This window comes from Eimeria tenella, genomic scaffold (genome assembly GCF_000499545.2).
Source record: "Eimeria tenella Houghton genomic scaffold, Eth_scaff22, whole genome shotgun sequence".
Lineage (NCBI taxonomy): Eukaryota > Apicomplexa > Conoidasida > Eucoccidiorida > Eimeriidae > Eimeria > Eimeria tenella.
Genome location: NW_013542053.1, coordinates 164,369 through 179,278, shown reverse-complemented (window position 1 = coordinate 179,278; position 14,910 = coordinate 164,369). Strand labels below are relative to the sequence as shown.

Genomic DNA, 14,910 nt, shown 5'->3' with positions numbered 1-14,910 from the left:
TGCCGGCAGTGCCAGCAGTGCCGGCAGTCCCCGCAGTGCCATCAGTGCCCTCTGTGCCGCCAGTACCCGCTGTGCCGGCAGTGCCCGCAGTGCCGGCAGTACCAGCAGTGCCGGCGGTGCCGGCAGTGCCGGCAGTGCCGGCGGTGCAGGCGGTGCCTGCAGTGCCGGCAGTGCCGGCAGTGCCGGTTGTTGCGAAGCCCCCGCAGACGCCGCCTGCGAAACAGCCCTTGATGTCGTGGCCTCCGCCCACACCGGAGCAACAGCAACAGCAGTTGCTCCTGCAGCAGCAGCAGGAACCCACTGCAGCAGCGGTTGCAGCTGTGGCAGCAGCTGCGGCAGCCACAGGTGCACATATCCCACAGCAAGCAGCAGCGGCCATGCAGCTACAGAGCTCCATGTGGGAGGTTGCTGCAGCACAACAGCAGCAACAGCAGCAGCAACAGCTGTTGCTGCTGCACGGCAGCAGCATCTGGCCGACAGCAGCAAGTGGTGCTTACATGGACCCCATGATGCAGACTACCTGCTATCATCCGCTCCTACAACAGCAGCAGCAGCAGCAGCATCTGTGGTACGCAGCATCCCCTGCGCAGCAGCAAATGCAGGAGCAGCTGCAGCAGCAGATGCAGCTAAGGCAGCAGCTTCAGCTTCAACAGCAGCAGGACCCAGCAGCAGCTGCAGCAGCTGCAGCTGCACTGGAGGCTTGGAACGGGGCCTGCCTAGATCCAAGAAAGACGAGTTAGCACTGACTGATGTTGCTGCAGCGGCGACAGGGGCTGCAGCAACAACAGAAGGGGGGCTGAATGCGCAGCAGGCGCGCCAACTACAGGAGCAGCTGCAACAACAGGCGCCTGAGCAGGAGCATCAGGAGCGGGAGGAGCAGGAGGAGCAACAGGAACGGGGGGACGGATACCAAGAGCAGCACGAGGAGCATGAGCAGCGGCGACTCCCTCGATCTCAGAAGAAGCTGCTCACACGCGAAAATTATCGTCAAAAGAAGAGACAACAACGGCCGGAAGAGAGAAGAAAGCGACGGAAGAAAAGAAACGAGCAAATATTTGAAGGGCTTGTTTCTAGTGGTGAGATTGTTACCTGCATGATCACAAAAAGTGCAAGAGTAAATCAAAGAGACTGCGGCTGAAAGAGACTGCGACTTCAGCAGTAGTGTCAGTAGGAACGAGGGGAGTAACTAAATTGGGAGACCCTTAATTGATTGGAGGCATGGCGAACTGTAGAGACAAGTGAATGGAATCTACACGAAATAGTTCAGTGTTAGTGGGTACTGTTTTATTTTCTGCAGAGGATAAATCGGCCGCTATGAAGGCCCATAAGGAACGGCTGCAAAAGGAGAAAGAAGCATTCCAGGTGGGTAGTTGAGGCCTCAACGGGGAACCGTAGACAGCCGCGCGCATTTGGGTACTGATATATTAGTCCAGTCTCAGACTATGACTGTACACGTGGATCCAAGGACAGGGTAGGGAAGCAGCACCTTTGTTTTGGTAAGCGTGCCTTTAGCGAGGTTGCTGCTACTGATGCTACTGGAGAATATCTTGATACTACAGCTGCTGCTACGTCTTGGAATGTCCAGGTGCATCTAGAGGAGTGCATGAAGGATGGTGTTCGGATTTGCTTCAATTGTTCGTTTGATTCAACAATGCAAGACAAAGTGAGCTGTCGGTGGGGTTGTCGCTGGCGGAGCTATCGTCTGGCCACTGCTGCTGTTGGTGCAGAGCCATGAATAAAGAAGGAGGACTATGAAGAAGACACCAGATGAAATAAATGCATATTGTCTTTGCTTCTGCCTTTTCTGCCGATATTTTTAGGAAATCCGGAGCCTCGCCAAGCAGCTGTTTCTGAGCTATCACCACGTGAAGAGGACGAAGGACACAAAGGTGGGATTGTCAATAGGTTTTTCTGTATCTTATCATGCTTACCTGCAGAACAAATGTTCTTGAGCTACTCCCATGCTGCTGCCGCCTTTATGATGCTGTTTCTGCTGCTGCACAGATTCAACTTCATTTGTCTTCCTTCGTTGAAGGCAGTCCGTGCCGTGTTGCATGCGAGAACCTCTTCGCTGGGAACTCGTGGCTGGTAAGTGCACTGGTTCTTTTCACTGTTGCTGGTATTGCTACTGTTATATTGCTGCTGAGAGGATAGTGATGCGGATGCGTGCTTGCCAGATGATGCCTTTTGTGCGGGGTGGAGGACATGTAGCTGTGACTAGATGTTTGTTACTGTCAAAAAGGTTGCTCTGCGCTTGGATTGTGATGCTAGTTTAGGGCTTACGTTTACTGTTCGTTGTTCAGGTGCACAGACACGAGGAACCCTATTGGCAGTGTTTTTCCCCTGATGAAATAGTTGTCCTTTCGCCGGATGCTTCCGAGGTCAGCTTACTATAAAACAGATGGTACACCTTTAAGTAGTAGGTTTAGAGTTTGGTGTTACTGAGCAATAGGGCTCATAAGGAGTTGCGTTGGGCTTGATTTAGATGCATCTTCCATTGTTTCGCCTACGGTCTAAAACTTGTGACATTTTGCAGGAGTTGTTGGATGTCGACCCCTCAAAGGTTTTCGTTATTGGAGGTTTAGTAGACAGGACTATCAGCAAAGTGAGAGAATATCTGCTTCTTTACCACAGCAGCAATGCCAGAAGCAACAGCACCAACAGCAGCGGCATTAAGAGACACAAGCAATACCAGCAGTGCAAAAGGAGCAAAGTTGTGCCGATGTTCGTTTCAGGGTTTGAGCTTTTCACAGGCAGAAGAGCTCGGTCTGACGTGCCGGAAGCTACCGTTCAAGGTCTGTGAACACTGAAGCTCCCATTCTTAAGCCGTTCTGTTGCTTAGACGGTGTAAATGCGTCTCTCAAGTTTCGATTTTTTGTTTGGAGTGGCTTCACATGTATTTTTATTCGCATTTTTGTTTATGCGTTAATTCAGACGTTTCTGCCTGAGAAACAGCGGGTGGTGTTGAACGTAAACTCTGTGCTGGAAGCTTTGATGCTTTTCCTGAAAAACAGAAACTGGGGAGAAGCTCTCGCGGCTGTGCTTCCAAATCGCATGCAAGGGTCCTTCGGTCGAAAACAACAAAGAATATTAAAGAAACGGTAGCGTTCATGCATGCGTAAATTTGCAAACGTGCATAAAAAAAACAAGTGGTCACTAAAATTGTCCAAGTACTCGCAACTGCGTGACTGCACCTTTATTTTAGGCTTTGTTCCCCGCGCGCACAACAGGGCTGCGTAGTAGTTGACAGGCTAACTGCAGGTGAACAACTGATGCCCGTTTTTGGACACTCATCTAGCGCTTCCTTTGTGCGTGCACATGTCTTTTATTTCAGAGCAAGAGTGGAGGAACTCTCAAGGATTGACGCAGCTTTCGCGGCTGCTCAAGTGGCAAGGAGAGCGCGGGAGTCTCAGTGGTGTTGTGGGAGAGGCATGGCAGAGAAAGTAGTAGGGGAGTGTGAAGATGCGTTTGAATCGGGATTTGGAATTGAAGGCAAGCGATATTGTTATGGTAGCGTGACAAAATGAAGAAGCGAGCTGAGGAGCAGCTACATGGGGTGGAAGCGACAGCTGATGCGGTGTTCTGCTTGAGTGCTGTCGTTGCAGCTCTCGAATTCGCGGCATCTGACACGCGTGCAAACGGCGCGCCTGAAGACGCTGTGCTGCCTGCATGTGAAGCGAATCCTTTGCTGACTTAACGGTTGGTTTTTGGAAGCAAGTGAAGAGATCTGAGGAGTTATGTTCACTTCCCGAAAGCTCAGGCAACGGGGATTTTGAGATGACAAGATAAATTCTTATGCAACAAATATGCAGCAGAGCAATTTTTGGCTCCTTTTAGTTTGGTTGGTGCGGCCGCTTGAGGCTAGTTTCGTGCGGCATTTTTGTGCCGCGCACAGCTTCATGCGAAACGTAAGAAACAGTGACAGAGCGGCAGGTGCGTCTGGCTTTCACAGCTGCGCATGTGTAAACTTGTTTGAAACTAGTGCTGCCGGGCTCACCATGTGGTCCACAAATAAACAAAAGAAAAATTGTGAAGTGTTCATGCACGAACACGACGGGGTATCAAGGTTTAATGTGAGGGTAGATAATTTGCAAGTACTGCAGCAGATACCGTGCATCTGCCTGCATTCAAACCAGGAACAGAAAGTTCAGAATTCGTCAATACTACTCGCTAGAAGCTGAGGCAGTTTCCGTAGATACAGGTGCAGGGGACAGGAATCTACACATATTCAATGTGGTTAGCCAGACTCATGGAGAACAGGTAAAGACACGAAATCTGCATACCTGCGTCACAAATGCGCACAATCGAGGCCCCTGCTCGTCGCTTTTTATGAACAGGATCAGTAGATCTGGTAGTGACCCCTGACAATCAACTGCGAATGCCCCTGTCAGCTGCGGCGCACGATAGGTGAAGAACACAGCAAAATACAGTGCAGTGAATATCTTTTTGGGAAGAAGTTCACGGTTGTTCTTTATCGAGGGAAAGCGTGTTAGACGGACACGCATATGGTGTCATTCCTGTGATTTTAGCCAAAATGCGCGTAGCGTACATGCGCTTTTAATGGAACAAGTTGCTTACATGCAACTGGGAGGGACCACGCTTGAATGCGAAGTAGAGTGCGCTGCTCAGTGGAAATGCGTGTTAATTAATAACCAAGGCTTGTAGGGACACGCTAGAGCGAATGCGGGTGTTGATACCTCCTCTGGAAGAGAGCTGATGCTTTTATCGTGAAGGGCGGCAGCGAGGCCTTGGATGTGACGTTGCACTGGTTCATCTTCACAAAGTTCAGCGGCCTGCAGGACGAGTTGGCTTTCACCAAATCCGAACCAGCACTTCCCCGCGATACTGACCATCCTCTTTTTCCTCTGAATATCGCCTGAGTTATTGTTAAAGCCCTTTTGTACCCTTCCGCCCCAACGGTGTGCGCACGGGCACAGTAGCCTCGGCAGCTTCGAGGCTCCTCTGTTGTCTTCTCGCATCAATAGTGTATGCAGGCTGTTGTCGATAAGGTCCTGGATGGTGCGCCGAGCCTCTTTCAAGCTGTCTGATTCTTCACTCGGCAAACTGCAGCCAGCTGCCGCAGCAATAGCTGCAAAAACTTCAGGGAAGGCTTCGATGTGACAAAGCTTCAGCTCAAATGGATCGCAGAGGAAAAACGAACCGCCGAACACCTAACGCAACACAATGGTGGAGATATCAGGAAACAGATAACCAGGCATGGTTGCACATCGACAGGTGCTTGTATGTGCATACTGGTCGGTGCTTCATATGCCTAAGCTTCTTTGCGCCCATGTCAATTTATTATAGTGTGAAGCTGTTACATGATTCACTACGCGTAAAAATATAAGCCACTACAAAAGGAAGACTCGCAATCCCGTGACCTATACATAACACGCACAACGTGCCTTTAGCTTCTTCATTGTCGAGAAAAGGCTATTCATCTTGACAAGTTCTCCTTCGTCCGGCTCCAAATCCTGCGCGTACTGTTCAAATAGAGCCACCCATCGATGTGGCGGTAGATTCCCCTGAAGCCTCACAGGAATGTGCTCGGCAACAGTCAACCACTTGGCTCCTCCTCGTACAGTGCTTTGATTTTGCGCTGACACCTTCAGCCACCAAATTTTTGCCCTGATCAGGCGTAGGAGCATAAGGAATGTGAACAAGCATACCTAAAGCAAGTAGGGACCGGCAGCCCTGCCCATCACAAGAACAAATTTCTACCGATTGAAGCCAACACCATATTTGATTATAGCCTCACGCAATCTCTGCGACAAGCTCAGGAGGCTCTTCGAGAGGGTAATACATGTAGTCAGCTACAGCCTGTTGGCACGTTAGGCGACTGTGAGCGGGATGGGGCACAATGTTCTCCCGTAAACGTAAATATGGCCTCCTGAACATCAGCTTCACCTGAAATTGTTAAAAATTTTCCACAGTAACATGACACAGATACAAGCAAATTTACTGAATGACCAAGCAACAAACACTCACTTTCACCAGTGTGTGGTGAAAGTGAGCGTTCGTTCACCCACTTTCACCAGACACTGGATGGATAAATCCACGTAGAACACTGTCTATTCGCACCTGTCGGCTAGCGTTTTCCACGAGGGGTAGCACTGGTTCTTCTTGAGGTAACAGTCTGTAGCAAGGGGTTGTCTCAACTCCGGAGCGGCATGGTTTTAGCAAATATTTTGGTAGGAGCTCAGCGATAGCCTGTTGACCCAATGAATTTTAGGAAGCAAACCGAGTGCCGCTTCGTTTGGTGCACTGTCGCATTGTGTACAAATATGCAGCTCTATTCACTGGCTGAAGCCAAAACTATGGATTCAGATTTAGACATCAAGACTCAGGGCTCAATGGTGGGGATTAGTCAAAAGGCCATCTACTGCGTCTGAAAAAACTACGGTTGAATTAATCTCCACTCTCACCCATTCTTCACTGTTGTGAATGTTCAGGGAAGAAGCAGTGCTGCGGCACAAAGATTCGGCGGTTGCTTGTAGTCCCAGAGGCACCCGTCTCCGGGAGCCATCAGCAAGAAAGATCTGAAGGCAGCAAAAACAAGGTCAAGCTGAAAGTCGTGTACCTGTGTTTTGACGACTGGGCCTAGTCTCGTAACTGCAGTACAGTGCCTATGCAGCCGCTCATATTTCGCTCGTGCAATAGGTGACGTGTACACTTCCTGTGGTACGCAACTTACTGATGATGCCTATTGTGAAGCGGCTATTATTGACGCATACAAAAGACAAGCACAATCACGTAACTATTATTCTTGCCTGGAATTCGAAAATCGACTTGCGCGGGATTTTGGCGCTTTCTTCGTGTCGGTTTGCAGTATTGTTTTCCTCGAGCGCCCGAAGTCCCCTAGCGCATATGCTTTGCAGCTCTGTGTCATAAATGGCGCCTGCAGCAGCTGTTGGTGCTTGCATGAAGTTTTTATGTTTGCTGTCTCCATCAAGTACAGAATGCCCTCCGATCGGTGCGAAGCTCGTGCCCACGTACACTTCCAGAGCTTGCCTCACGTATCTTTCTAGCGCAGGAGAAGGAGGGCAATGCTCGCAGAGCGTTGCAAGAAAACCGAATCCCTTCAAGACGCTTCTATTGTTGGTATTCCTCCTCAACTGCTTTAGCAGCTGTACGTACATTTCATCTCGCAGAGGTTCACAAGCTGTGGCTGTCTTAATAAGTTCCACTGAGTAATTGTGTCCCACAGAAAATCTATCGCCCATGAGGCACTGCAGCTTGCGAAATATTACAAGGCCGTCCTTTTTTAATGGGTCTGGCAGCTCAAGTAAAGGCTCCGTCAGGACATCACTCTGAAAGGAGAGAAGCGCCTCCCTTTGCAGCATGAGACGAGCCACCTTGGACGCACTCTGCATAAGAAACAGCGCCCGGCGCAGCGGCACTAAACCTATCTTTCCTTGCGGCTGTCTAGATGCTTGTTGGAGTCCCTGTTTAAAAGCTTTACTTACTTTTGTCCTTTTCATTTCAATATTTATTGCCAAGTCTGGATAGGTCTCCAAGGAATATAGCCCAGCCGGATCGTCATGCTGTGGGGTGCTGAATTCAGGCTCCGCCACTGCATTTTTTGTAGCCTCAGCCGCTTGAAGAATTTCCGCATTGACTCCAGGGGTTACAAGCGCTTGCTTGATCAGGTTAGAGAGGCGAGTAACGTCTGCACTTGAGACACTCCCCCAAGAAAAAAGAATGACACACTCTTTCAGTTCGCATTCGAGCCAATGACGATCCGCTAGATTGCGGAGTTGCTGCTCGGCCACCAGCACTTCACGTTGGCCAGAAGATATGCCAGCCTCACTGGCCCTGCGACGCAACAAGCCTTCCGGTTGTCACATGCGCATTGCTTATCCCCAAAGGAAAGTTACCCTGTTAAAGCTGTGGAATAATTTTGCTAGGGTAACTTGGCGAGCTAGCCGGCTCTGACTGATTATTTGGGTGGGCAAATACCAACATCCATTGCGTGGCTGCTAGGACTTGAGCTTTTTATAAGAATATAAGGTTTGGCAGTGTTGTTGAGTCTACTCATCTACAATGGTCAACTATGTTGGCATGAACCAGCGAAAAGCGGCAGACAAGTGAAATGCCTACCTTGACAGCAGGAATTCTAGTGTCTTTGCATCACATTGTGTTGTTGCACGCGTAAGTTCACTCAGATATTTGTGCATATAGTCCCTCTGAGATGCCCCTTCTGATGCAAGGCGCTCATTTGCGGAGGCAGGCACTGCGAGAGCCACAGCCGCAGGAGCAGAGACACAAGCAGCAGCAAAATCATGACTATCAATAGCCCAAGACAGTTCTTCGCCGCCATTTGTTAGGCTGTTTCTCTGAAAACGTTATTGCTTTAAAAATTGTACAGACTGCTGCTATATGCTGTCCGTCAGTGTCCGCTAATCCACTGAATGATGCACGAAATAACTGTGCATCTCTCAAACCTTGAAAAAGAGAGTAGTAGCCATCATCTTCGCTGTCGCTGTCGCTCCACTCGGACGCACTTGGCGACTCGTCCCGTGGGCGAGCCTTGATTGGCCTTCCCGTTTTTTCTGCACAGCCAGTAACACCTACTTCCAGGTGAATTCATAACTGCTGCTGCAGTGCTCACATGCAAATGAAGGCGAAATTAATCAAGAACAAGGAACAAAATCGCGTACTCTCAAGTTTTGACGAGTCTTTCGAATACGTCAGTGAATTGATTGCAACAACGCTCTTCCGCTTGTCTGCGGCAACGCAGGTTTCTACTGTCTGCGGGCAGGCTCCAAACCAGAACACAATGAGCGCTCCGTTATGGCATGCTGCTGCATCTACAGAAGAAACCTGCAGCACGCACTGGTCTTTGCATCCCTGGCCAACTAGAGTGCATTAGGACTCGCTTGTAGAGTCTTACTTGTCTGAGAATTTCTTGTTGCAAAGTGCGGGCAGACTTCATCTTCTGAAGCTCTTGTGCTTTCGTGAGCGAAGTCTCCAACTCGGCTTGGGCTTGCTCATCTTTGTAGTCTTCATTTGATGAAGCGGTAAGCAATTTTTGTGCACAGTTGATCAACTCACTCAGTTCGGTTAGGCGGAACGCTTCCGCTGTCTGAAAACAGAATGAGAAACTGGTACAGCTTCAAAGGTAGATATACGCCTGGCATGTAGTAATGAAAGAAAAATAAACAACACATCAAACCCAGCATGAAGAGGCAATCCGCATGAGCTCTAATGGGATGAAATATTTATACAGGATCCCAGGCAGAATTTGGAAATCCAGAACGATGAAGCAGCTAGAAGTCTTGCCTTAAGCTTCTGCCCTTGAGATACGAGCTTCTTCAGCTTAGAGCTGTCGCGGGACTCCAGTGCCGGCGCCAGGTCGGCCAAAAGTGCATGCTCCGCCTCCAAACGGCTAACTACTGCCTCCGCCTACGACGGAACGAAGCGCAACTGCAAGGATATGTGTTCATGTGCAATGCACCTCTCATACTTGCTAGCACTACCTAATAGGCAAACTTTCGTAAGGAACACCTTTATTTAAGCAGCTGTGGACGCTCAGTTTTGTGTCGGGGGTGCTGGGATTAGAACACACGCGCTCAGTAGTGGCATTGCTGATGCCCTTGTCCTGAGCTTGGAGCAGCAGATCGGCAACAGAACCGACGTCGTTATTGGCTTCTGCAATCGCGGACTCTAATTTGCTGCATATTTCACATTAAACACATCGAAGGTAAACAATCGCAAATTCCGCATTTCCAAAAATTTGCAAAAGTGAAGTGTTGTCTCTAGGAAACAACCCTATTCTGCAACAGCCTGCGATGATGACAGGGTTAGTCTGCTCATTGTAAGAGGCTTTACACTTCTACTCAAAACTGCCAGTGTCCATGCTGCCCTTCTTCTGGAGATTGACTGGCATTGGTTCTCTCACAGTGTAACTAGAGCTTCATTGTTCATCTTCGTAAAGGCGCGCTTCGCTTTCGAGAGCACTGGAGGCTCCAACGTCGGCCCTAGGGCTTCGCATTTCGTTATCAATATATGCAGATCATCTGACCTGAAGTATGCGAAAGCACCAGAAGTGTAATTCCTTTCAGGCGTGCATGCTGTCTGCGAACTTGCTCCCCTCCCACGTAGTTTGTAGCGCTTACTTCTGCTTTAATCCTTGAGCACTCGGCGTTTCCGAGAAAACTGGAGCTGGAGAAAGGAAAGAGCCTCCCTGCCTTTTCGCTTCCTCCATGGCCTCAACAAACACGCGAAGCTGACGGCTCAGCGCAAGCACCTCCGCCACGCGACGACGGACGAGGAAACCGCGGACATGTTTCTGAATCAAAATTGCCGGAGCTGCCAAGGAAAGGCGCCTGAAGTCATCAACAAAAGGGCTAAGGAAATCATATGAAGCATGAGCTACGAAACTGGAGGTGTAGACACAGCGGAAGGCAAGGCTTCCTTGAGTCTACCGGCGAGCTAGGGGCTAGGAAGAATGCATTAAACTTAGAGAGTTACGGACTGAGCAACAACTCACCGATTGGATTCAAGGGCGTCTTGCGCTGTATCCTTGCAGAACACTTTCGAGGCGCCAATTAGACACGTTTCAGGAGTAAGACCCATTGTGTTCCTGAGGTGAGCAACCTGCCCGCAAGGAATACCAGGGAGCCAGTCCCTTCATACAGGTACTGTAACGATGCAGGCGAATTTGCATTGCCTGTCTACTCATGCTGGACGCCTTTGCGTGTTCATTTCCGCACCAGCATTTCTGCTGCGTCCTTCGGCTGCATGGCCTTCAGTGATTTCGCTTGCTTGCCCATTAGGATACCATAGCGAGACACAAAGTCTGCATGCAGTAGCCGCAAAGCAAATCCTGCTTTTCGGATCCGCACGGCCTCCATGACACCTGAGCCGCACAATGCAACTACTTACCAACAAAACTATCAGGTTCACCACACAGCAATGCCTGAAATAAGTAGAATGAGCTATTGCAGGACGTTAACCCACCAGAGCAAATGAGTTGGCTCAAAATATCATGTGAGCAAACGCTCAGCGGGGTGTGTTGCTTGTTTGGCTTAATGCAACGAACATAGTGTGTGCTGGTCTGCTCTATTCGGCAAATAAGGTCCCTGAGTTGCCTTTTAAACTCGGAAGCTGCATATAACACATATCAGGCAGTTTGTGCTGCACCGTAAAGTACGTTGTGGGTCACGGGAAAGACAAACAGCAACCCTAGAAGAAGAAGCACTAACAACTGCAATTACGAATATTACAGCAGTGACTGAAAAGGGGCGACATACCCACAGTGCTTTTGCCTTTCCCTTTGCTGACGTTCTGAGTTGCAGAGGCCTCAGTGACAAGTCGTACCGCCTGGACAAGGATCTCATTTGATGAGGACAACAGGAGGTTTACTGCGTCTGCTGGCAAAGCATTTTGGTCTTTCTGCAGCCATCCATCTGCATTGTATATGACGTTACCCGCATAGTGACAAACAGTGAACGTCAGCGAGCCGGAGGCCCTGTAAGCAGGATCACTCACGGAAGGTCCCCTCATTTTGGCGTTAAGATCTCGAGTCAATTCTATTCCACGGCCCTCAAACATTTCAATTCACGGGATTCGAGAAAATAAAGGCTCCTTGTCAATCCTTGCTCAAGTCATTATCCTACTGCTACGGTTTGCTGCACCCACTTGTTTGGGATCAAGCGCTTGTCATTCGCCCTACTCTTCGCTAGCTTCGCAACAAAGCCTTGCTCCGACCCTTTAGGAACAAATAACTCTTCGTCTAGTGTGGCAAAAATCCCTGGGTAAAACAGCAGCAGCGCCAAGTTGGCATGCACATGAAAGGCTGCCCGTGCGGCGTCTTTCATGCCAAGTTCCCAGAATCTGCTTGCGTCAGCTTTTACTCACCACCTTTGCCTTCAATCAAATCAAGAACATCAGCGTTGTCGGTGTAAGCCAGCTTCAAGTCGTGAAGCCCTTCCCTCTTGTAATCTGAAATTTCGTTCAAGAAAATATCCTGGTTGAAGTGATGCTGAAGTTTCTCATTGCTAAGGTTAATACAAAGCTGCTCAAATCCATTATTTTTGAAGCTCTCAAAACCCGCAATGTCCAAAATACCCACGACATTCTTTTCTACCTGCAGAACAGGCAAGATTCACAACCAAAGTGAGAAAGCATTTAGGAGGGCCTTTTTGGATTGTTTGCACCACCCAAAATGCTAAGGGGCTATCTGAACTGTTCGCCACTTCTTCAACCTCATCTTTTGAATGCAAGCTTTGACGCACTTGGGTTGCTTGCGTCGGCTGCAAGCTTTCGTTCACTCTGGCAATGAGCCACGAAAAAAGGCAGCTGTAAGCCAATTGCGCAAATCCATCTCTCGCTGCAACTGCTTTAGCTGGAGTCAATGCCATTCTAATGACTTCGTTCCCAGTTTTCAGTGAGCGCGTTACGAGGATCTCCAGAAGGTCCTGAGCAGTCAAAATGTACGCAGTCGCTCTTGGAAGCACGCAGAACAAAAATTGCTCATTCTACACCGTAGGTTGCATAAGGAGATACAACGTTGTCTTCATGCGAAGCTGATGAGCATTTCTGACAGCCTTACACCTTCAGGAATACCCAGAAGAGCAGCCGCATTGGACAGATTTGCTGCTGTCGTGGGATCAGCTGTACTACCCTCTTCGCCACCAGCCTGATATGGCAACAGTCACATTGCGTCTACTCTTGGTAAGAGTATGGAAAATGTGGTTGTGCGAAGGCAAGCCAACAAATTTGATCTGTTTCGATGAAGTAACACTGCTACCACAGGCTCATAGAACACGCGCCAGGGAATGCATTAATGTTACATGAATCAGGCGGACCAGAAACTGCAATCTAAACTATTACCGACAGCGCCTTAACTGAGAAACGTTCCCAATCAACGTCAAAGAACTGGGTTTCATCTAACGTACACTGCGAGGTATGAAGGCAACATTCCCCAGATGCAGTACAGCTGCAACAACGGAAAAAAGGTCATTTTGCTGTGCAGCCCGGAATCCCAATGTCTGAAGCGCGTGCTTCAGCTCCTCTAACCCTTCAGCGTCTTCGACTGAAAACGTTTAGCGGGATATCATATGGAGCAGCAAAAAAACAGAAAAGCTGTGCCAGTGCGCTGCATGAACAGAGGGGATTGTCCGATTAAGAGAATGCCCATGTAACAAGTGGACATGGGAGACTTGCAGAAATTTACAGAAATATATATGGTATAAGGCAAACCTTTCACAAGTAGAGGGAGAGAGCTACGACGTGCCTGTCGAACCGTCTACTATGTAACGCCATATCCGTGTACATGCTGCTGGCGGACGTACTCGTTTTGCTGGGTAGATAAGGCTGCAAATACTTGAAGATGGCCGGATCCGTGCCTAGCTGATATTGACCCTGAAGTCCCTTTATACTATCCTTGAGTCCCTCTAGTATTTGGTAAAACACGTGATAGTTGCGCTCACCCTCGGCGTGTCCAACAACACGTGGGACCTCGAGAAGGTAAGATGTTATTCGCGCACCTAATATGTGAACAGAAACAATGATTTTACGTTGACCAATGTTCGAATAAAAATAGGATGGATAGTACAAGCAATCGTTGGAACGCATTAAAGGAGATCAGGCCTCACAGTCCCACTGCTAGACTGACCTGTAACTGTGTATTTTTCACTGAACATCACTTCGATCCACTTGCCAAACCGGCTGCTGTTTGGATTCCGGCTCGTACTGGCGTTGCCAAAGGCTTCGAGAACAGGATTTGCCTCAAGGACCCGTTGCTGGATTGTACCTGCCTCAGGTTCTTCCCTGCAGCCCGCATCACTTCCCCCCGCAACTGCGAGAAACTGTAGAATTAACTTCGTTGTCTCCGTCTTTCCTGCCCCTGTAGCATGTAACGCATGCACAAATTAGCATCTGTGACTTCTACAAGCCGCCCTTTCGTCGAAAATTATGGTGCAAGGTAGGGGGCTGGACAGCAGTACACATCGTGGCCTGTTGCTTGATGAGACACAAAAGCGAGCGGCAACTGTAAAGCAACTCTGCACTCTCGGCACTCAGTCGCACCAGATTCTCCCGTGATCAACGCTGCTTGCGGCTTCCCCTCTTCGCTCAGGTTCTGCAAGGCCGCCGCAGAGACTTGGTATATGTGCGGCTGCAGAGTATACGGGTCGGGACAGAGCATGTACTGAGAAATGGTGGTTTCTCCATAGAGTGGAAGGTATTCGAATGGGTTCAAAGAAAGCACAATGCGCCCAACATTAGTGTAAATCTGCCTTTCCTTATAACGCTGTCGCAAGGTCTGCAACAGAGACGCCTCGGTAACATCTGAAAGGTCGCATATGTTGTCCAGACCTAAAGACTCGCAAGTGGCATACACGGAGAAAACGCAAAAGCTTTGTATTACCTGATCCCTCAAAAACCAGGTTTTTAGCGTGAAAACTGTTGTACAAACGTGTTTACAATGAGGCTCGTCGAACGCGCAACACGGATCTTTTAAAGGAAGCGGATGCCTTGTGTTCAGATGTGTTACCTTGAAGCCCCTTTGGGTCTACTACTGGTTTAACTCTTGGCCGATCTTCTGCTTTAGGCGTGAAAACAAGATTGTTTGGATCTGTCTCCGAATCAAAGGCCTTCCAAAGCTTGTAATTTTGCCCATCAACTTCCACTGCGACGCCCCAAACTTCTGTAGGGTGAGGAACCCAAAATTGCTGAGACATATTTCCTACCGTCACTTCAGAGTCTGATCGGCTTTGGGGTTGGCCTGAAAAGCAGTGCCTGCCCAAAACGTGGCCGCCCGCGATAGCAATTGATTATATTATCACGAGATGACCAAGCCAGGTATCCAATAAGGCCAGACCTTTCAATGTGCAGCTCCAGGAATAGCCTGGAATTTTCGTCTCACAAACAGAAATGCCACGCTTGCATGTCGTTTATTTGTGA

At 49.1% G+C, this 14,910-nt stretch overlaps 2 protein-coding genes across 2 annotated transcripts in view; one reads left to right on the top strand and one right to left on the bottom strand.

The window, feature by feature from the left end:
- ETH_00015855 (tRNA (guanine-N1)-methyltransferase domain containing protein, putative) overlaps positions 1–3,697 on the top strand; it is a gene marked incomplete at both ends in the record, with an annotated part of 4,857 nt that extends 1,160 nt beyond the window's left edge. Inside the window, 12 exons of the mRNA XM_013374659.1 lie at positions 150–735; positions 762–1,076; positions 1,298–1,362; positions 1,586–1,663; positions 1,821–1,889; positions 2,005–2,088; positions 2,304–2,381; positions 2,537–2,605; positions 2,736–2,795; positions 2,935–3,101; positions 3,335–3,492; positions 3,606–3,697. Of these exons, the coding sequence (XP_013230113.1) occupies positions 150–735; positions 762–1,076; positions 1,298–1,362; positions 1,586–1,663; positions 1,821–1,889; positions 2,005–2,088; positions 2,304–2,381; positions 2,537–2,605; positions 2,736–2,795; positions 2,935–3,101; positions 3,335–3,492; positions 3,606–3,697 (1,821 nt within the window). The remainder of the gene's footprint in view (positions 1–149; positions 736–761; positions 1,077–1,297; positions 1,363–1,585; positions 1,664–1,820; positions 1,890–2,004; positions 2,089–2,303; positions 2,382–2,536; positions 2,606–2,735; positions 2,796–2,934; positions 3,102–3,334; positions 3,493–3,605) is intronic.
- A 540-nt stretch (positions 3,698–4,237) lies between these two features.
- ETH_00015850 (myosin G, putative) lies at positions 4,238–14,687 on the bottom strand (the record flags this gene model as incomplete). Its single annotated transcript, XM_013374658.1, has 28 exons — positions 4,238–4,283; positions 4,698–4,793; positions 4,930–5,171; positions 5,448–5,628; positions 5,759–5,907; positions 6,426–6,539; positions 6,771–7,367; positions 7,467–7,815; positions 8,101–8,233; positions 8,445–8,552; positions 8,661–8,751; positions 8,894–9,085; positions 9,307–9,405; positions 9,569–9,674; positions 9,902–10,024; positions 10,119–10,328; positions 10,493–10,599; positions 10,716–10,861; positions 11,256–11,473; positions 11,644–11,755; positions 11,863–12,091; positions 12,240–12,422; positions 12,557–12,643; positions 12,903–13,039; positions 13,299–13,493; positions 13,622–13,852; positions 14,035–14,322; positions 14,501–14,687. 28 exons carry the CDS (start codon positions 14,685–14,687, stop codon positions 4,238–4,240), a joined length of 4,956 nt encoding a protein of 1,651 aa, XP_013230112.1.
- Between the last annotated feature and the right edge of the window lie 223 nt (positions 14,688–14,910).